Raw genomic sequence first — 22554 nt, 5'->3', positions numbered from 1 at the left:
CATTCACAACTCGGAAAGGATTCGCCTCGCCCACGCCGTCACAGGTTAATTGCATTTTTACGGCCAACAAAGGACGCGAGGGAGTGATGACTTTGTCTCTTGACAACCGTCCTTCGTGACGCTACTTTATATTTCCGTAAGGAAAGAGGTATAAACGAGCAGAAAGAAGACCCCACACGCAAGAGAATTCCCTGCCCTACCCACCCCGCCCCTGTAGCCCCGCCTCCTCTCCGCGGTGTCTGTCTCTTTAAGAACCCGGACCTCCGTCTCGGAGGGGCGGGGAGGCGGGGCGGGGGGGGGCGGGGGGGGGAGGAGCATGCTCCGTAGGCCGCGGCCGCTGAGTCTCAGGAAGCGCTCCCGGAGCTGCGGTCTCTTTAAGGAGGCGGGGCTCTGCCCGGAGGAGGCGGGGAGGTTCCGCCCCCCCCCCGCCCGCCCCCGGATCTCCGGCTTCCGGCAACTCCGCGGGACCCGAACCTGCGCAGAGCACCTGAGGCCGGAGCCTTCCCGGGACCGGCTGGACGCCGAGCCCCTCGGCGAGGTGAGGCGGCCGGGTCTGCGGAGCCGGCCCGGAACGGAGTGGGCCCGCGATCTCCCGCCAGCCGGGATGCTGCGGCCCAGCTCCTCCCCCTAAAACACTACCTCTGCTTCCTGGGCAGCTCTTTCCCCGACCTGCCTGGGCTCAGGGTGTCCCAAGGCTTGCAGGGTCGCCCTCACTCCAGCGCCTACTAATTGCTTGGCTGTGCACAAAGCGCCTCACTTATACTCACCGTCTCATTTAATGGCCTCTGACACGTTGTGAGTCGGTACCATTATGAACCCATTTTACAGATGAGAAAACTGAGGCCCCGAGGAGCCCACAGTCCCACACCGAGGAGAAGCAGAATCGGGAATCAAACCCAGGTCTGTTTGACCCCAGAGCCTGTGCCCTTAACCACTGGCTAGGCTGGCTTGCCTTCGCTCTGCACTGTCCTCATAGCTACCTCTCAAACTCCAGCCGCCCCTTCGTCACCCTTAACACCTCCAGGCTGTGCCTGGTCCTTAACTTACGGAGTGAGTGAAATTGGATGGAACCTTTGGACCTCCCAGGGTTAGCTTCTTTATGACAGTTTTCATAATATCTGACTTTCCTCACCCCACTAAAAAAGGAGGTGAGGGAAATCAGTACCGTTTCTCACAGTGAAACAAGATTCGTTTGCGTATATTTTATTCTTGTATCCTATGAAGTTTATTTATTTTTCCTTTTTAGAACTCTGCAAATTTTCTTCTTAATTGGGAGAAGATCCACTGGCTGAATGGCAGCTGTAGATGACTTGCAGTTTGAAGGTACATCAGTTGGGTGCCTACCTTTTATGATCAGTATATCCACCATCACAGCGATGGGTTTTCACTGATATACTGCCATATATATCAAGGAGATTATTTCAGACATCTTGGTAAAAGAAGGTTGGCCACATCCAGGTTTTTCTCTTTGTCCACACCAGCTGTTTTTGTTTTTTTTTTTTTTTTTTGTTTTTGCCAAATAGCCTTTCAGATTGGTAACATCGTTAATTTAATACAGTGATTGCAAAAAAATGTTTATAGAGTTACTGCATTTCCACACACATATTTACTGAGCACCTATTTTGGGCTCAGAACTTACTAGATACAGGAAATAAAAAGACAAAGGAGAAGTTTTTTCCATACCTGGAGTAGATAAAAGTGTGAAAAGGTAATTATGATGAAATGTGATCAGGTTATTCCTTCATTGACACAGTAAGTATCTTATGAGTGTGACTATGAACCAGGCAGTTATTCTAGTTAATCAGGGATAGAAGAGGGAGGAAGACAGTTCACCCCCTTATGTAGTTTTCGGTCTAGTGGGGAGACATTAATTTGGTAAAGATCACTTAAATATGTATCCACAAACTATGAAAGTGCTGGAGGAACAGTTCATCACTCATAACCTAGAGCCTGACCTAGACTTGGGATCGACAAATACTTATTTGTCTTGTAAACACTTGGCACAGTGCTTACTATGTGTGAGGCACTGTTTTGCTTTACAAATATTAGCTCATCTAATCTTTGTGTTAGCTTTATGAAATAGTTATTTTATTCTCCCCGTTTTACCAATGAGGAAACTCAGGCACAGAAAAATAATTTGCCTTAAAGGTCATGTAGTTAATAAGTGGTAAAGCAGGGTTTGAATCCAGACAGCTTGACATCACAGCCAATGCTATCTGAGGAAGAGATGGCATGTTTAAAGAAAAATCCACCCCCATCTTCAGTATACATCCAGCATCTAACCACTTCTTATCACCTGTATCTGTCCCCATGCTCAAGGTCACCATCACGTCTTGTGTGGATTATAGCCCTTACCCTCCTTCTGGTCTTCCTGCTTCCTCCCTTGCCCCCTTACAGTCTGCATTTTGCAGCCAGTAGTCCTTTAAAACTAAGTCAGATCACATCATCCCTTCAGAACCTTCCAGTGGCTCTCATCTCACTAGGTGTGAAAGCCAGACATGGTCCAGCCCTCCGCTCCCTCCAATCTCCTCTCCTGCTACTCTTGCTATTTCTCACTCTGCCCTTCCTGCCTGGGCCTGTCACTGCCCCTCCTAGACACTAAGTACACTCACAGCTTAGGGCTTTTGTGACATCCTCCTGTTTGGGAATTCTTCTTCCAGATAACCATGTAGCTTGCTCCCTCACTCTGTTCAAATCTCAGTTCATTTGAGAGGCCCTCCTTGGTCATCCTTTGTGAGTATGGTGTGAGAAAATTCTGTGTAGAGAACAGCATATGCAAAGTACCTGAGGAGGGAGGATGTTTGTTTGACTCCACCCCCACCCCTACACCCTCCCAAGTAAATTGAAGGAAGGCCAACATGCAGAGTCCAAATGGCAAGGCAAACTAGCACAAGGTGAGGTTGGGGATGAGGCAGGAGCCAAATCACCAAGGATGTGGTAAACAATGTTAAGGCTTTGCTCTTTAGAAGAGGATGCAGGATGCTGTGGGGATCCCGGAAGGCTTACCTGAGGAAGATGGTAGTTCAGGTGAGAAAGTGGCGATCAGGACCCTTCAGGTGGAAGACATTGAGTCAAGAAACGTACAGAGGCCACACATACCATAGGACTTGCCAGCATGTAGAAGCAGAGAATGTTGGTGGAATGGAAATAAAGAACACACCAATCTTGCCCTCAAGGAGCTGAGATGGACATGAATAACTAATATGGAGCAGAAGGTGGGGACAGTCATCCTGTGAGAGGTACATGCATGCTACATGCCAATCAAACCGTGTTACCTGCTGTTTCTTAAGGGACACATTTTCCATCTTCTAGTTCTTGTGTGAGATGCCATCCTATCTCTGGCCATCCTTTTCCATTCTTCTGCCATTTATGGCATCTTCTCCAAGAAGCCTTTCCTAATCCTGTCAAATAGATGAGTTATCATCCTCCTGTGAACAACTTTGGCCTTTCCTCCCCAAAGTGACCCTCTCTTCCTCCTTCTGGCATGCCCTTCTGCCTGCTGAACTACTGGTTTTTATTTTTATTTATTATTTTAAGGATTTTATTTATTTGAGAGAGAGAAAGTGAGAGAGCACAAGCAGGGGGGAGAGAGAGAGAGAGAGAGAGAGAGAGAGAGAGAGAGAGAGAGAGAGAGAAAGAGAAGCAGGCTCCCCACCGAGTAGGGAGCCCAATGTGGGGCTTGATCCCAGGATCCTGAGATCATGACCTGAGTCAAAGGGAGACACTTAACCGACTGAGGCACCCAGGCGCCCCTGAACTGTACTGTTTTTTTAAATATGAGACTTAAGTGTGTACCCTCAGTTGTGGCCATCCAGTTAGTGTCCTGTCCAGTCAATAAGTGGTAGGTATGACAATATTTATTATTATATCATCTTCAAAATCTGTCTGTAAGATAGATGTTATCTACGTTTTAGATACAGAAACTTAGAGATACAGAGTCATTTGCCAGAGATCATGGAGTGTTAGTCCTCACTTTAACAAAGGACCATCTCACTCCAGAGCTTCATGCTGCTTTAACATTGCAGAATGAGGCTTGACTAATTATTATACATCAGCCACTTAATTAAATTTAGTCACTCTGATTCTCTGTATAAAACTGTTTACATAGCTGAAAGACAGTAGGAGTGGGCTCAATTATCCTAGAGCCCCATCCTACTGCCAGTCATAGGATTCATGCTATGCTTATAGTTTTACTTTTTATCATTATTTCTATTTTTTAATACTTTATTTGTTTGAGAGAGAGAGAGAGAGTGCACACAAGCAGGGGGGAGGAGCAGAGGGAGAGGCAGACTCTCTGCTGAATATGTAGCCCCCGTGCGAGGCTCCATCCCAGGACCCCAGGATCATGACCTGAGCCAAAGACAGATGCTCAACCAGCTGAGCCACCCAGGCGTCCCTATGCTTGTAGTTTTATAATAGTGCCCTGCTGGTACTCTTATTTAATCCTGCCAAGACTCAGAGATGCTTTGAGTTTTATTCAAGAGCAGCTAAATAAAGTTTGTTAGAATACCCGGAGACAGGAAGTCTCGATCATTGCTGGTGGATGTGAATAGCTGAGGTTCTTTTGGAAAGCAGTTTATCTCTCTGGCTTAAGAGCCTTATGAATGATTTGTGCCCTTTGTCCTGGTGACTGCAGTGATAGGTGTTCATAGATAATAACTCAAGAGCTTTTTCTATGCAAACATTTCTTACAGTGTTATTTTTATAACGAAAAGTTGGAAACACTCCAAACATCCAATTCACAGTCTCTCTTACTCCCTCCACCTTCTAGCTTATGGAATATTATGTAGTTATAAAAATGATTATTATAAAGACTGATATAAAATGAAAAAATCAATTTTCTATAATCTTCAGTCAACAGAGCAGGATACAAAATTGTTTATATAGTATCACATCCTAGATCAGTGTTTGGCACATTGTAGGCATACAGTAAATATTTGTTGAATGAATGAATGTTCAGCACTGGCATGAATCTTACAGAGTCACTATATAGAGAAGTGGAAAAATACCAAAAATTATTAGTGTTTGCCTTTATGTAGTAGGACTATGAGTGATATTTATTCTGTGGTTTCTACTTGCACTTTTGACCCTATATTTTCCATTGTGATTTCATAGGACTTATTGGAAAAAATAACTTCCATTACATTTTTTTGAACTTGAATCAAAGAAGTGAGGTTTAGGTTGGGTATTTGCTATGGGGCAGCTACTCTGTGAAGGACTTTACTTCTAACTTTCCCCAAATTCTCTGAAAATATTGTTCTTCCCATTGGATAGATGAGAATACTGAGGCTTATAGAGGTTGAGTTACTTACTCAGGCTCATTTTGTTAGTAAGTGGCTGAGCCAGGAATAAAATCCAAATATTACTGCAAATTGTGTTGTCTTCATAATCCTTTTTCTAAGGCAGCTTGATTTCTAGATGAGTTTTCTTTTTTCAGAGCTTTTTGCCATTTGTATCAAATAGTCTGTACAAAGTCGAGGTTGTAGCAGTTTGTCTTTAAATGAAAAGTACAGCATTTCCTCTGTGAGTAAGGTCTCCAATTGCTTTCAGAATTTGGTGATGCAGCCACTTCTCCAGCAGCAAATCCAGGTGCTACTACGATACACATCGAAGGTCCTAGTGAAAGCCCGACACACCAACGAGGACTCCCAAGAGGTTCAGGGGGAGAAGAGGATGATGAGTTGCTGGGAAATGATGACTCTGACAAAACTGAGGTTTGAACTTGCCTTGGTTTTCCTTTTAATGTTTTAAAAGCTCCTTCATGCATTTATTCACTGTCTCCTGTGTGCCACATAGAGAGCCGGCAGTGACAGTCCAAAAGGTAGATCACATGTGGCCTCTGCCTCCAAGGGAGAGATAGGTACACAGCTGTTGTTACCTACAGGAAGTGTGCTGGTGGAAGGAATAGTGGGGTTGTGGGAGCAGAGTGGGGGTATTGTGGAGGTTGATCACCAAACTGAGTCTTGGAACAAGGGTAGGAGGTAGCCAAGGGAAGAAGGTGGAGAAGGGTGATCCAGGCAAAAGGAGCTGTTTTGGTGAAGCCAAAGAGGCTCAAAAAAACATGGTATAGGGCAGCCCCAGTGGCGCAGCGGTTTGGTGCCGCCTGCAGCCCAGGGTGTGATCCTGGAGACCCAGGATCGAGTCCCACGTCGGGCTCCCTGCATGGAGCCTGCTTCTCCCTCTGCCTGTCTCTCTCTCTCTGAATGAATAAATAAATAAATCTTTTTTTAAAAAAAAAAAAACATGGTATACACAGCATGTTTCCCATCTTTGCATATATTGGGAGCAAAATATAGGTGCAGACAGGAGGTGAGGCTCCAAAGCTCTGCAAGGGCTCAACCGAATGAGTAGGAATTGTATTCTAGAAGCTTCTGATGAAGCTACTGACATATTTTAGATGATATGGCCAGGTAAGTTTAAAGATAAAGGTATGGGTGACCTGTGGGGTGTAAATTGGAAGGAGATGGACTGGAGGCCAGAAGACCAGGTTGGAGACTGTGAAGGTGGTCTAGGCTAGAAGTGATGAAGCCAAAACTAGAGTTGGATACAGGTGGTTAGGGGGTGGCTCAGGTGGCTCAGTAGGACTTGGTGGGAAACGGGTGAGGAAGAGAGAGCAAGGATTCCAGGAACACTTCTAGATTCCTGCATCTGGATGAACAGTGAATATCAAGTGGCTGGTTTTGATCACAAAGATTTATTTCCATGTATACTGCTAGTGTGTTCCAGAAAAATAGTATTTTTGTTAATATTTTATAAATGCAGCCATGACTGTGGTACTCTAGAGGAGCACACAGTTTATAGCATTGAGTCCACAGACTCATGAAATAGTTTAGCTCTTGGGTGCCAGGTGCTCTTTCTCAAACTCCATGAAATGTCAAAATAGGTACTGAAGTTTATGCTAAATTAAATACCCTTATATGTTAGATACTGTGGCAGGAGCTTAGACCTAGGAGCCTAACTTTGAATCCTGGGTCAGCCAGTAGGAATAGCTCTGTGGTCTTGGTAAGGTACTTGGACTTCCTTATGACTGGCTTTTCTCATCTGATATAAGAAAATAGTATATTGACCATTGTCATCATTATCATTACAATAGCAAATGTTTATTCTGTGCTTAATAGCTATCAGACACCATTTAAAGTTCCTTACTTGGATCATTTTATTTGATCCTCGAAACAATTCTGTATGCCAGGAACTGTTCTTATCCTCATTTTACAAAGGACAAACTTGAGGCACAGGGTTTAAATAACTTGCTTCAGTATATGCAACTACTTAGAGTTCTCCAGAGAAATAGAACCAATACAGTGTGAATATAGAAAGAGGTTTGTTTATTTTTTTAAACTTTTTAAAAAGAGGGATTTATTTAATTCACACAAGTGCACACATGGGGGGAAGGGTAGAGGGAGAGAATCTTCAAGTAGACTTCTCCACCAGGGCTTGATTTCACAACCCACGAGATCATGATCTGAGATGAAACCAAAAATTGGATGCTCAGCTGACTGAGCCACCTAGGTACCTTGAGAAAGAGGTTTATTTTTTTAATTTTTAAAAAAGATTGATTTATTTTAGAGAGAGAGAGAGAGAGAGAGTGGCAGTGGGAGGAGGGGTAGAGGAAGAGAGAGAGCGGACTCTGTGCTGAGCCCAGAACCCAAAGTGGGCTGGATCCCACAACAGCGAGATCATGACCTGAGTGGATACCAAGAGTTCGACACTCATCTGACTGAGCCATCCAGGTGCCCCAAAAGAGGTTTGTTTTTAAAAATTGGTTCATGTGATTGTGGATGCTTAGTGCATCCAAAATCTGATGGAAAAGGCTAGTAGGCTGAGACTCAGGAAGGAGTTTGAGTTTGAGTTAAAGACATTCTGCTGTAGACCCAGGAAGAGCTGGTATTGCAGATGAAGTCCAAAAGCAGTCTGCTAGAGAAGTCCCTCTTGCTCAGAGAGGTTGGCTTTTTGTTCTGTTCGGGCCTTCACCTGATTGGTTGTGGCCCACCCACATTATGGAAGGCAATCTGCTTTACTCAGAAAGTCCACTAATTTAAATGTATAGCTTATCCAAAAACAGCATCACAGAAACATCCAGACTAATGTCTGACCAAATATCTGGGTGCTATGTCCTAGACAAATTGACACATAAAATTAACCATCACACTGAGCAACAGCAGGCATCAAAAGTTTGAGAAATGTATTAAGGGGAAAAAAATCTTAAAATTGAAACATTCTATCCATTATCTTAATTTGTCTGGGAATTGGGAAGATGTTACCAATAGTCTATGATAGATACTTAATTCCTTGTCCTAATTTAGGGAACATGGGTCTCTAGAGTTCAATATCTTGTAATACTAGAGTTTGAAAGAACCTTCGGTTTCCTCTGTCTCAGCTTCCCTCCCAAGATATTAATGCTGTTTGTGATATGTCAGAAAGGCAGCACTTGAATACCTCCAGAAGAGGGCTATTCATTACCATGGAAAGCAGCCAGTGCCACTATTGGACAATTTTAATTATGGAAAAGTTTTCCTTTATTTATTTATTTATTTATTTATTTATTTATTTATTTATTTATTTATTTAAGATTTTATTTATTTATTCATGAGAAACACATAGAGAGAGGCAGAGACATAGGCAGAGGGAGAAGCAGGCTCCCTATGGGGAGCCTGATGTGGGACTTGATCTCAGGACCCCAGAATCATGACCTGAGCCAAAGGCAGACACTCAACCATTGAGCTACCCAAGTGCCCCAAAAGTTTTCCTTTTAAAGAACAAAAAATATCTCCTCATAGCACCTTCCCTTGTCCTGCAGAGCTCCTCATAGGCCATCTGTGCCTTTTGCTGTATGAATCCTTATGAAAGATCTGAAGTGGCAATCACAGTACCTGGCAAGGGGCTTACATTCTGCTATTTAGCTGTACTGTTGGGATAGATATGTGCTTCTTCTAAATTGGAATTTTGTGGGGGGTTTTTGTCAGAGGAGTATATCTTAAGTTTTAAGTATGTTAGAATAAATCAGTAGATCAGATTTTTAGGAATTCAGTGGTGATAGTAGTAAGAATCTTGAGGAGGTTGGGTAATAAAAGACTGCCTTCTGTATGTACATGTTTGTGTGTGTATATATGCATATATATATGTTATATACCTGATACATATATATTATATATAACTGAGCTAATCCTTCCTATAATCCTTTGAGGTGGATCTTGTTCACTGTACTTTTTAAGAGAACCCAGTCTAGTGATTTGACAAGTCTCTCCCTGGTGGACAGACCAGGAATTGAAACCTTTGGGTGTGACTTCAAAACGGATGCTTGTTTTCTATCAGGCTGTTGGGCAGGGCTATTGCAAAGTGGATGATGAATGCAGAAGAGCTCCAAATCAATACATCTTGATTTTCCATTAGATCAGTTCCTAGTGTCTGCGTGGCTGATGTAAGAAAACTGTTTCTGTGTTCATTTTATTTGATTTTACCTCTGACAGTTACTTGCTGGACAGAAGAAAAGCTCCCCCTTCTGGACATTTGAATACTATCAAACATTCTTTGATGTAGACACTTATCAGGTTTGTAAACCAGTTTCACCTTTCTTTTCACATGTAATGGAGACTTGTGTCTTTAATGGTTAAACAATCACATAACATGAAAGCTTTTGTATACTGGTTATGGTCTTAGAAAAGTAAAAGGTTATTGGCATTTGAAAATACTCTCATTATAAAGATTGTAATAACAGAGTTTCAATTTTGCAGTATTTGAATTTATTAAACTTTACAGAAATCTTCAATAGACTTATTGCTGTGTTATTTTCTAGGTCTTTGACAGAATAAAAGGGTCTCTTTTGCCCATACCAGGAAAAAACTTTGTGAGGCTGTATATCCGCAGCAATCCAGATCTTTATGGTATGTATAGCACTGTTTTGATTCTTTACCGTGCACCTGTTGAATTCAGGTGAGCATGCCGGTTGCCTGAAAAGTCAGGGAAGTGCACTGTTGGAGGGGCATGCAACATTTTATTCAACTCTTTGGAACGTCAGTAACAACCTTTGCAAAAAACTTTGGGGAAAATGCAATTCTGTGTTATATAAATGCTGTGGTTACAAGTAGTATGTCCATTTGAAGGTCTTCAAATGACACTACAAACTTGAGATGAGTTAAATAAAGTAAAATTAAATAAAGTAAGCTCTGCCTTCTGATAAGCTGGCTCCCCTTGGGATTCAGCCAGCAGCACTGGAAGTCTGTAAGAGGGAAGGGTAGGGGGGCGTGACTGGCATCCTTGACCTCCCTGCTGTCTGAGAAAAAGTCAGAGTCCATCCAGCACTCCTGAGAGAAAGGGCTCCAACAGCCATGGACTTCCATGTTTGAAGGGAGAAGAGAGCCAACAGCTCCAGATGCTTTCTGCGTGCAGGTGCTCTGCATACGTGGTCACGTTTAATTCTTGCAGCAACCTTTTGGGTAGCTATTATTATCTCCATTTCTCAAATGAGGTAGCCATGAGGCTCAGTGAGTGATATGTATGCTTAATCCTAAGTAATATTAGAGTAATATGTTACGTATTTTGTATCTATGTTAATTATAAGAGGAGAAAGAATTCATGAGGATCTACTGTGTCAGTGACTGCATACCCTGTTCAGTCCTTACACCAAGACATTTTTCCCTGTGAGGAAACCGTGGCTGAGAGGTATCAAACTAAAAAGGTAGAACTAGAACTAGTTTAGTGTTACATAAAGCCCATCTTTATTCTATTTGCCTGGTGATTTTAAGTTACATGACCTTTTTATCAACTGGCATGGATGTCCAATATCTGGAACCACTGAAAGCAGAACTGCCGTGGAGGAGGCTGAGGAGAGGCTCCTTCCGAATAGTTTCTCTCTCTGGCTGCACCCAAAGCTCCAGCAAGATGTTGGTGCAGTGCCTGGAGCACCAGGAAACATTATGTGCAAAGCAATGCACATGGCCCGTGTCTCTTATCTGAATGTTGCCAAAGCGGTTTCTCTTCCTAGCTCTCTCATTCATTCTTCTGAGATCTTGAGACAGGTTGTGTATCTGAGTGATCTGTGTTGTCAGTGCCTGGCAGAGGCCTGGCACAGAGTAAGCATGCCAGCAATTTTTGAGCACCTTATTTTATGCTATAGACAAGATTCAAAGATAAAGTCATAGTCTCCACCCCCAGGGAGAGAGAAAGGAGAGAACTAACATCTGCTGAGTGCCTCACCAGCAAGAGCTCAGCCCTGTGTTACTGTTTCATTTCCCACACTCTGAGGTAGCCTTGTCTTACAAAAGAAAAAAATGAAATTTTGGAGAGGATAGCTTGCCCATAGTCACAGAATTAACAATGAAAACAACACCAGCAAACATACGCAGTGCTTACTACGTACCCGTATTGTTGGTGAAGAATCTGTAATAACTCACTTCATCCTCATAGCAACCCCAACATTATAAGGTAGGTACTCTTATTATCCCATTGTATGGATGAAGACACTGAGTCACGCAGAGGTTAAGTATCTTGACTAAGATCATATAGCCAGTAAGTGGCTGAGCTCAGCTCATAACCTATATTCTTCATCATTCTGCTCTGCTGCCTCTCATGGCAAAGCCAGGATTTGAACCCAAAGCTTGCTTCTTTCCACAGCACTATTAGCTTCATGAGCTTATAGACATGGTTAAAAAAAAAAAAAGGAGATACTATTTAACTAAAGTGTTTGATAGCAGAGAGAACTGGGCATTGGAGGGGAGGTGGGAGAGAGGCAGGTGGTCAGGAAAAAGATGACAGAAGTGCCAATCTGTAGAATTGGAAGTAGAGATCAATGAATTTGACCACATGTAAACTAAAATATAAATTTTCTACACCACAAAATAAACCATAGCAAAGGGAAAAAAAAACCCAGAGATAATATTTGCAATTCTTATTAGCAACAAGAGAGGAAAAGCAATAATATGTTTAGAATTCCTACCAATTATAAGAATAAAACCAATGATAAGTTCTGGGGGAAAATGAGCAATTCACAGAAAAGGAAACTCAAATGGCCAACAAATATATGAAAAGATGCTTTAGCCCCACCTATAATCAGGAAAATAAAAACAAAATAAGATATCATATTATATTCATCATTTTAGCTAACATGTACAAATTGGCTTGTCTTCATTTCATTAATTAAACAAATACTGAGCACTCAGTTATTTTAGGCATTGGAGATACAGCAGTGAGACAAACAGACAAAAATCCTTGTTTTAAGGTAGTTTAGAATCTACTGAGTTTAACAATAAACAAAGTAAGTCAAATGTATATGCTAGTGACAAATGCCAAGGTGAAAAATTTAAGGGACAGGAAATGTTTGGGTGGGTGGGTGGATTTGAAATTTAAAAAAAAAGGGGGGGGGGCAGATCCCTGGGTGGCTCAGCGGTTTGGCGCCTGCCTTTGGCCCAGGGCGTGATCCTGGGGTCCCGGGATCGAGTCCCGCATCGGGCTCCCTGGATGGAGCCTGCTTCTCCCTCTGCCTGTGTCTCTGCCCCTCTTTCTCTCTCTCTATGTCTATCATGAATAAATAGATAAAATCTTTTTTAAAAATTAAAAAAAAAAGTAAGTGGTGAATTTAACTGTAAAGGCCTGAAGGAAGTGGCAGCAGTCCATGTGGATATCTAAGGGGAAGGCATCTGAGGCAGTGAGCACAGCAAGCACACAGCCTCTGAGGCAGGACCTTGCTTAATGTGTGCTCTGAGAACAGCAGAGACTAGCGTGACTGGGCCAGAGGAAAGAAGGGGACCTAGCAGATGAGGTCAGAGAGAAGATGTCGGGGAGCAAGTTGTGTGGAGTCTTGGTCACAATGAGGACTTCAGCTTTTACTTGAGTGTGAAGCCATTTGAGGGTTTGTGGCATACTCTTAAATCAGATCTTCAGAAACATGGATACCAAGAGTTGTCAAGAATGTGCACAGTAATGGAAACTTTTGTGTGCCTGGTGGGGATGTGAGTGGTACAGGACTGGGAGCCCTTTGAAGAGACTCGTACCCTGACACTTAGCAGTTCCTCTCCTATGTATGGTCTTCAAGAAACTCGCCAATATGAAAGAAGACAAAGGAGAACATTATTCGCTGCAGCAGCAGTGCTTATAATAGCAAATATTTAGGAGCCACCAAATATTCATCAGCAGGAGAAGAGAGAAGTGAATTGTGGTGTGTTTACACACAGAATCTGTAGTTTTTAAGAAGGAATGAGAGGTCGAAGCATCAATGTGGGTAGATCTCAGAACAAAGATGAATGAAAAAAAAGTACGTTGTAAAAAGATGCATGAGTAGTATGACCCCATTAGAAAGATTTGAAAAAGTAGCATGATGGGTATGTCAGTGTTAGTTTCATCCTTCTTTGTGCTTTCCTGTATGTTAGAAATATTTTATTTTTTTATTTATTTTTATTAGATACAGAGAAAGAGAGAGGCAGAGACACAGGCAGAGGGAGAAGCAAGCTCCATGCAAGGAGCCTGATGTGGAACTTGATCCCAGGACTCCAGGATCATGTCCTGGGCTTAAGGCGGTGGTGCTAAACCGCTGAGCCACCGGGGCTGCCCTAGAAATATTTTATAATATAAAAATGCATGTTGCAGACTAAATTAAGGCTCCTTGCCACCCCATCCCATAATATAAGTAGGAATTTGGCAGAAAGTAGGAAGAGAGAAGGCATATAAAGCAACCTGGCAGACCCTGAGATGAGCGGGTGGTTGTGTGTCTCTGGAATTTGACCTTCCTGTGTGCCGGCAGGCACAGGACACAACGACTGTATCTGTTGTGCATCATGGTGTCCCCAGCACCTGGCCCAGGGTCTAGAGGATAGTGGGTTCTTGCAAGCAGTGGTCAATAGGATATCATATACTCTGCTTTTTAGTTATAGGAACTGTAATACTTTGGCCACTTGTCATATGCTTGGATGGTCCCAGCCCATTGACAACACATGGTCAGTTTTGTTCATTTGTTCAGCAGAACTTTGGGAGATTTTTTTTTTTTTTTTGGGGGAGATTTTTTAATTGTCAAATTGTAGGAGGTTTTTTGGTCTGGGTTTGTTTGCTACAGTTTTTGTATGGTTGGTACTCAGAATAATACAGTGAACAAGATTTAGTCTGGTACCAGAGAGGTTGTGGGCTAGTGTGTCAGCACCAATTTATTGAAAGCCACTGCTGGTGACTCTGTGGAGCATCCCAGTCAAATCCTTGTGCTCCTTTTCCCTTCCTTCAGGAACCAGCCTGTTGTCGAGAAGTGCTGACCCATTTCTGCCAGGCATGTCCCACGACACAGTAATTTTCTGAGTTTTGTGACATGTCGAGCTTTCTGTAGTTATTCCCAAAGGTGTTGTGAAATATTGGTGAAGTTGAAAAATTCATAAGATTCATTAGAAATTTCTCAATTGAAAAAAAAAAAGAAATCTCTCAATTGAAAAATTCTATTTGTTCTATGTAGTACTTTTCCTAGGTAGGGAGAAACAAGGGTGGCATTCATGAAATAAGTAAAAGTAGTGAAAGGGATTTGCAGAGCACGGTTTGCTCATTCACTCAGTGGGATATTTGATAACCACTAAAAAAAAGAATAAGGTGATTTTTATGAATAGCTATAGTAGAATCACTAAGATATATTAAAGTAGGGGATCCCTGGGTGGCTCAGCGGTTTAGCGCCTGCCTTTGGCCCAGGGTGTGCTGCTGGCATTCCCAGATCGAGTCCCACGACGGGCTCCCTGCATGGGGCCTGCTTCTCCCTCTGCCTGTGTCTCTGCCTCTCTGTCTCTCATGAAAAAATAAATAAAATCTTAAAAAAAATAAAAATAAAAATAAAATAAGATAAAGTGAAAATAGTAAAGAACATGTGTGTATGTTATCATTTGTAAAAACACACACAAAATATGCAATTGTTTATAGGTATATAGAAATCCCTGGCAGGATTCACCAGAAACTGGGGATGGTGGCGAGCTCTGGGGTGAAGAAATGCATAGAGCCAGGGAATAGAGAGAGAGGAATGTTTATTTTTCTCTGTATTCCCTTTCGTGCCTTTTGAACATTGAGCTATGTGCCTGTATTACTTTTTCATTAAAAAAAAAAAAGCCTTAAGTACACATTACATGCACACACACAACCATGATGATCCAGTAGATTAAACTAACTCTTCCCTAAAGTGCTTTGCTTGCCCTGCTCTTTCATTTAGACTGCAAAAGGACCTGCCTGATTTCTTTTTCTCTGGCATTAATTACCATTTGGCACTTAGATAAGGGAAGTAACCTTTGCTTCCTGTATCCTGGTGGTGCAGATTTCACAAAATGTTCATGATTTTCTGGATGATCCTCTAATAAAAGAAGCTATAAACAAATTAGTGTCTTTATTCATCTAATTGTAGAAGGTGTTTTGGCCTTTTCATTCAGTCTTCCCCATCTTCAATGCACCTAATTGCTGAGTTGTGTGTTTGACCTTTTAAAAAAGGAAATTCCCATTAAATGAGTATTGATTGCATCGAAAATTCATTTTCCCTTGCTTACATGAATAGGGCAAGGGAGATAAGAAATTATTCTCTAAGAGTCTATAAGCTAGTGCTTCATTTTCTTGACTGAATTTTCTGGTTTTCTCTGCAGGCCCCTTTTGGATATGCGCCACACTGGTCTTTGCCATAGCGATTAGTGGGAATCTTTCCAACTTCTTAATCCATCTGGGAGAGAAGACATACCATTATGTGCCCGAATTCCGAAAAGGTTGGTGAATAGCTTGACTCATTTGGAATGCTTTCAATTTGTAACCATGAGATGAGTGCCTTTTACTGAGCTCCTGGGCCTGTTTCTCTAGGTGCTTCAGCCCCTGCTTTTTGTATTTAAGGATTCATACATACTTACCATCTCAGAATTACCACCCATTTATATAAATCTGCATAATCTTTTTTTTTTTATTGTGGCAAAATACACATACCATAAAATTTGCTGTTTTAACTCTTTTATATAATTCAGTAGCATTGAGTACATGCCCAGTACTGTGAATCCACATATCTTTCAGAAGGCTGTAAGGCAAGGCCAAATAGCAATTGGAATTTATCCAAAGAAAAATGTGCAAAGTAAGTAAAAAGCAGTGTGCATGAAAGTCTCCATTGTAGCATTATTTGTATTATCCAGATGTTGGAAACAAGAGGGGCATTGTTATTTAAGTCACGGTGACTCAACTAGCTGGGTCTGTAGCCACTAATTATGAAGCACTTAGAACAATATGGAAAACTGATCATCCACAATTATGCCTGTGCTGTTAGCAACTTTGTTAAAGAGAAGTCTGTAAATGGTCAGGGTCTGGAAGGGAGAATGTAGAAATGAGTTTGTCCTAATGATGGGCTTGTGGATGACATTGTTTTAAAACTTCCTGTCTTGTGGCAGTATTGGATAATTATACAAACCAACAGCTTTTTTAGGGACTTACAGCCACCCCAAAATGAGGAATTTTGGCTTTGTAGGAGATTGATGTGGGCCACTTCCTCGGTTTTCTCTTTCCCTCCCCCTACCCCTCCTGACTACCTGCTGTCCTATTGAGAGACTGTGGAGAGAAGGTCCAAGAGCATAGTCTCTGGAACCAGCTCACTGGCTTCAAGTTCCAGGTCCACCACTCATTAGCTTCTACTTGTTGGCCAAATGATTTCATCTCTCTTGGCCCCAGATTCCTTATCAGTGAAAAAAATAATCATACCTATATTATTGAGCTATTGTGAGAATAAAGAGTTGATGTGTGTGTAAAGATGTTGGAATGATGCCTTACACAAAAAAGAGTTCATACACATGCACATGTATGTGTGTATAGGGAGATATATAGTTACCTGCATGTGTGTGTATGTGTCTCCATGTACCCTTCCTTCTATCCTCCATGCCCATTCTCATAGAGTCAGACCTGGATTTAGTTACAGCCTCATTTGTCAAATGACTCTGGTTTGAGTTTAACTCAATAAATGTTATTCATGAGCTATAGACCCTGCCTTCAAGTTGTTCAATGGTTATGTAAAGAAAGACAGGTAAATGAATGTTGATGTAAATGGTATTTATTAACTTCTGTATCAGATGTATATGTAGGTATATTGACAGAGAAGAAGGAGTCAATGACCCTGTCTGAAGGTCTGGAAGCTCAGGGGTGGGTTTTATCTTTTCTTTTCCTCCTTGGCTAGCTGATGATATAAGGGAGTCATGATATGAATGTACCAGTAAGATAGTCGTTGACTCCAACAATAAGCATATTTCCATTTTTTAAAAGATTTATTTATTTATGAGAGGGTAAGGGAGCAGAGGGAGAGAATCTTCAAGCAGACTTCCTGCTGAGCGCAGAGCCTGACATGAGGCTCGATCCCATGACCCATGAGATCACAACCTGAACTGAAACCAAGAGTCAGATGCCCAACCGACTGAGCCAACAAGGGACCCCTAAACTTTTTTCCATTTTATGTAAAGAGTATACATCCACATACAAACTCAGATCCTGCTTCCACCGCTTGTTAATTATTTGACCTTGACCAAACCACTTAGCTTCTCTAATCATGTTTCTTTATCTCTAAAATGAAGATGTATATGATGTGAAATAATGTATTTACATATTGGTTAATAATATAAAAAGTGAATTCTTGATTGAACATTTGTTATTTATCAATGTTCTTAGTATATTTGTTTTAACTCATTTGATTCTCCTACTAATCTTATAAGGTAGTATACCATGATTATTCCCATTATATAGAGGAGGAAACTAAGGCAGGAAAGTTAAGTAATTCACCACCCAGGATTCCTTAACTATAAGTGGCACATGGAGTCTGCATGTGCAGTCTGTGCTTTGACTATTATACAGTGTTGCCCCTCAGTAAAGCACTCGGTGTAATGCCTGACACCTAGTGGATGGCTGTCAGCGTAGAGGTCATTTTCTTCCCCTTTCTGTAGTTATTTAAAAAAAGGGGGGCGGACAGTATATCAGCAGAATTACATTTGGCTTAATGAGGTAGTTCCCTGTGTGAAAAAAACTCCTCTGGGAGCTAAAAATGTTTTAGCCAATCATATGTCTTAACCAGAGTCTGACTTACAATGCTTGGGGTGCCTTTGTGCTTGCCAAGAGCATTAAGTGCATTACCTACTGATTTTCCTGTAGGAAGGGCTGGTTCCACGGGCTTAGCCACACTTACTGGTCCTCCACTCCAAAAGAAGGAAAAGAAATCCTCTGGAGCATGGTGCTACTGGAGGAGGAGGAGGAAGGGACAGTAAAATACTGAGCGTTACCATTGTGAGGAGCCGCTGCATAGCATTTCCAGCGCAGACACGAATTACTTAATGAAGAAAGTGAAAGTAAAAGAATATTTTAAGCAATTCATGAATGAACTGAAACCCCATATTTCAGGGACAGAAGGCATTCTAAATAGCATACGGAGTCAGTTAATCTGTGCCCAGGGTATTTTAATAATTTGCTCAAGAAGGGGCACCTGGGTGGCTCAGTGGTTGAGCATCTGCTTTGGGCTCAGGGTGTGATCCCAGGGTCTTGGGATCGAGTCCAGCATCCGGCTCCCTGTGGGGAGCCTGCTTCTCCCTCTGCCTCTCTGTGTGTCTCTCATGAATAAATAAAATCTTTAAAAAATTTTGCTCAAGAAATCAGCATCAGCTCTTGTTATATGAGGAAAGAGGGTGTGTTCTTCTAGAGGGATAGTTGGCTTTCATTTGATCGAAATGATTGGAATGTATAAACACTTATAGTGAGGGCCTCTGAAGTTTTTCAGATGCTTGATACAGTTGTTAAATACTATTAATTGTTAGTTATTAAACAAATTATAAAAACCATCTGAGAGACCCTGGTCATCACCACAAAGACAATGCTGAAATCCCCCAATTCAACACCACCCTCTAGTGCCAGGTATAGGGAATAGGACCAGTAAGACACGATCCCATGATCCAATGAAGCAGGTGGACATGCTGTGAAATAAGTCAGGGAAGGTGTTAGAAGTGCTCTGGTAGTAATTAAAGGCATGATTACATGGGGGATTACCACTTGTGTCCTGTCATCCTTAGTGTCCATAGCAGCCACCATCATCTATGCCTACGCCTGGCTGGTTCCTCTTGCACTCTGGGGTTTCCTCATGTGGAGAAACAGCAAAGTTATGAACATCGTTTCCTATTCGTTTTTGGAGATTGTGTGTGTCTATGGATATTCGCTCTTCATTTATATCCCCACAGCTGTAAGTACCACACTCATTCTGAGTGACACCCTGGGCTTGTCGAAAATTCAACCGGTGTCTTCATTTCCAGCCTAACGCTGATGGGAACCTGAAAAATACCCTTTGAATTTAGAAGTTCTGTATGAATGGGGATAGGGAGCCAAGTGCCTTTGCTGGACCTCAAGTCCTTGGTTCCAGAAGCATTCACCTCAGTCTGCATGCTGGGGTGTTTCTCCAGGCTGTACTGAGAAACCAGAGTGGCAGAGGGCACCCAGCTGATTGGCTCAGGGGACTTTATTAAACACAGGTACCTGGAATGAACAAACGCCTCTCTCTCAAACACCTCCAAAAAAGTCCTTCTCTCCCTCCTTTTCTTTCAGGTACTGTGGGTTATCCCCCAGAAGGCTGTTCGTTGGATTCTAGTCATGATTGCCCTGGGTATCTCAGGCTCTGTCTTGGCAATGACTTTTTGGCCAGCTGTTCGTGAGGATAACCGGCGCATCGCATTGGCCACAATTGTGACAATTGTGTTGCTTCACACACTGCTCTCTGTGGGCTGCTTGGTATGGTCTCATTCCTGTGATCTTCCTGTGTGCTTTAGCTACAAATGCTGAAAGACCTCAAGCTGTTATTCACAATGATTCTTTTAAAATTGGCTCCATAAAATCAATACTGTTTTAAATAGACTGTCCTAAGTGAGAAGTGGTCAGTCAATTTAAGAGAATTTGATGGTTATCTCTGGCTTTACCCAGTATCTGAAATTTGGTTAAGATTCAGAGTCTGGCCAGATTCAGAGTAGAGTAGAGCCGGATGAGTGTCTATATAATAGGTTGGAGTGTGGAGATGGGGGAGAGTTTTGCCTTTGGATGTCTTTGATGATTTTCTGCACATACCTAGAGTTTTGAAATTTAAAGTTCCATAGGTGGAAAGCATGAAGATGAAGTCAAATTAGAAAAGGGGAGAGACTTTTAAGGTGAATAACATTTAGAAGAGTTTTTGAATTCTTGTATTAGGATGTCTTTTTAGGGGGAGTATGTTTTTTTGAGTCAGATAGGGCCAGATGGGAGACCAGCTCTGTCACTCCCTGGCTGTGTGAGCTCGGCCATGGTACCTAACTTCTTTGAATCTGAACGTCTTAATCTGAAACATGGACATAATATGCCTAATCTGTAACTGCCACATGGGGTTGTTCTGAGGATAAAATGAAATGATACACGTAAAACATTTAATATAGAACTTGTCCCATCAAAGCCCATAAAATAGAATCCTTTCTTGATCCTAAGGAGACATGATTTTATATCCTCTGTGCACGTTGTACACAAAAATTGCTGTCCATGGCCTCAACAAGGCCTGACACAGGTTTTTAAAGAACTCCTAGTCTAAGAATGTTAAGGTCACCAATGAAGGAAAGGACATGCCTGTGGGAAGATATTCACATCACGCTTGTCCAGGCCCTTGGTCAGGTTGGACAGTTGTGGAAGTAAATATTACTTTGGCACCATTTGATCTCTAATATTTTTTGTGTAGACACCCTGGATCATTCATAAGATCCTGATACTTGATCATTGAATAAGTCTCATAAAAAGTGCCAAGTTCTGAAACACAGAACTGGTTTACATATACCTTCCATGTGTCTGAGCTTTAAATTTTTGAGACCTCTTAAGGACTGTTGGTTTGACTCATGGCAGAGTGACACTGTTAATTTCTGGTACTTGGAGCTCCTGGGCTGATCCCTTGTAATGCTGCCGCGACCCTTCTTGACCTTTCTGTCTGTTGAGGAAAAATGTCCTTTCTCACCGTTGCCCTCTCACTGCTATGTCCCCATGTCTCATTTAAATTTTTTTTCTGTATATACCTAGTTGAGGAGTTGATGGAGAGAAGGAGGCAGAAGAAGTGCTGCTTTGTTCAGTTCTGTAAATGATAGAGAGGAGCATAGTACATCAGACTTTGGAGAAGGAGGTGGTGGTGGTAATATTATTATTAAGAACTGATTTCATTTGGTACATGTGGCAGGATCTTTTATCCCCTATGCTTGTTACTCCCTTTTGGAGTAAATGACACTGACATTGGGATTTACCTGCCCATCTTGCTGCCAGGAATTTGCTGGAGGAGAGCATGATGGTGAAGTAGAAAGAGCACAGGAATGGGCTTACCACTGCGAACCTAGGCGAGTGCCCTCATTCTCAGAAACTTGGCTTCCTCCTCTGTCACGGAGATTCCTATTTTCTGGGCTTTTGTGAGACTCAGTGAGATGGCTGTGAGAGCCCTTCATATACTGTGAAAGGTTCTTTAGATGTAAAGACGTTACTAAAAGAGCCGTGTGTCATCTGAAGCTGCTATGGCTATTCTGCTGCTTGTTCCTCCCGAGTGCCCCAGTGATAGGGTGTGTGAGGCCCCTTCCTGGCAGGCAGGCAGAGGAGGAAGGGAGTATTCTATGATCAGGTGTTTAGCCAGGGGCCCTCTGTGTCTGGGGTTTTGTTCTCCACACTGAGGTAGCCTCCTCTGTTCTCTTCTGGAGATGTCAGTGTAAGAGACTGAAGCAGAAGTGAGCAGATGGGGTCCGGACCCAGTTCCCTCACCTCTGCCCTGGCTATTTCCCCTCTGGACGCTACCCTCCTTGCTTGGAAAGTGGAACTGCAGGAACATCTTTATTTTCGTAAGGATTGAATGTTATGTCAACATGAACAACATGAGCCATACAAATGCAAGACATTATTTTTATTGGAAGGACATGGAGAAGAATTGTTAGGGGAGGGGCACCAGCTCCTCACCGGCAGTGAGCAGCCCTGGGGAGCATAGATTGCTGTTTTTGCCTCATTGTACTGAAGCGTAGGCCAGCCCTCTACCTGCTGAGGGCCCCTCGGTGCTCACAGCTGTGCTCTAAGTTGGTAGCAGGACACTCCAGGGGTGGGGGATGACTAAGTATGTACCAGAGGGTGTGTTTCTTGGCTGGCGTGTTTGAGATGTGCAAGCCTGTGTTTGTGGTGGTTAGTAACAGTCCTGTGCCCTAACTCTGTGCCAGGTAACACTCCAGCCCTACTCCTAGAAAGCCTGATCATTCATCCTGAGGCCTCACTGTGCCTAGATCTAGACTGGGCATAGGATAAGTACCAAATTGCAGGCCACTCTGCACAGGACAAGAAGATAGCCTTTGGAGCCGGACACAACTGGGTTGAAACTGTAGCTCAGATACAGGGTTGTATAGCCTTGGGAACATCTCTATCTCTTTGAACCTCTATTTGGTCATCTCTAAAATGGGGATAAAATTTGCCTATATGGGATTATTGAGTAGATTAATGATCAGGTATGTGCCTGGTGCACAGTAGGCACTCCCCAAATGGTAACTGTGGTTGTTACTATGTATTTGTGGAATTAATGAACTTAGTGAGTCGCAGGACTAT

General features: G+C 42.4%; 1 protein-coding gene across 2 annotated transcripts in view; it reads left to right on the top strand.

Moving 5' to 3' along the window:
- The first annotated feature begins 434 nt into the window (after window positions 1–434).
- The window catches only part of YIPF1 (Yip1 domain family member 1), a 35640-nt gene continuing 13520 nt past the window's right edge, over window positions 435–22554 (top strand). Inside the window, exons 1-9 of one of the 2 annotated variants that reach the window (XM_055306411.1) lie at window positions 441–538; window positions 829–900; window positions 1247–1323; window positions 5551–5714; window positions 9468–9548; window positions 9794–9881; window positions 15582–15698; window positions 19008–19174; window positions 19534–19716. In XM_055306411.1, the coding sequence (XP_055162386.1) occupies window positions 1293–1323; window positions 5551–5714; window positions 9468–9548; window positions 9794–9881; window positions 15582–15698; window positions 19008–19174; window positions 19534–19716 (831 nt within the window). In that variant the 5' untranslated portion in view covers window positions 441–538; window positions 829–900; window positions 1247–1292. Of the gene's footprint in view, window positions 539–828; window positions 901–1246; window positions 1324–5550; window positions 5715–9467; window positions 9549–9793; window positions 9882–15581; window positions 15699–19007; window positions 19175–19533; window positions 19717–22554 lie in introns of both variants that reach the window. The other variant, XM_055306412.1, reaches the window with a different exon arrangement.

The sequence above is a fragment of the Nyctereutes procyonoides genome, unplaced genomic scaffold (assembly GCF_905146905.1).
Source record: "Nyctereutes procyonoides isolate TBG_1078 unplaced genomic scaffold, NYPRO_anot_genome, whole genome shotgun sequence".
Classification (NCBI taxonomy): domain Eukaryota; kingdom Metazoa; phylum Chordata; class Mammalia; order Carnivora; family Canidae; genus Nyctereutes; species Nyctereutes procyonoides.
The sequence above is the reverse complement of the archived record's forward strand: the minus strand, read 5'-3'. Positions and strand labels throughout refer to the sequence as shown.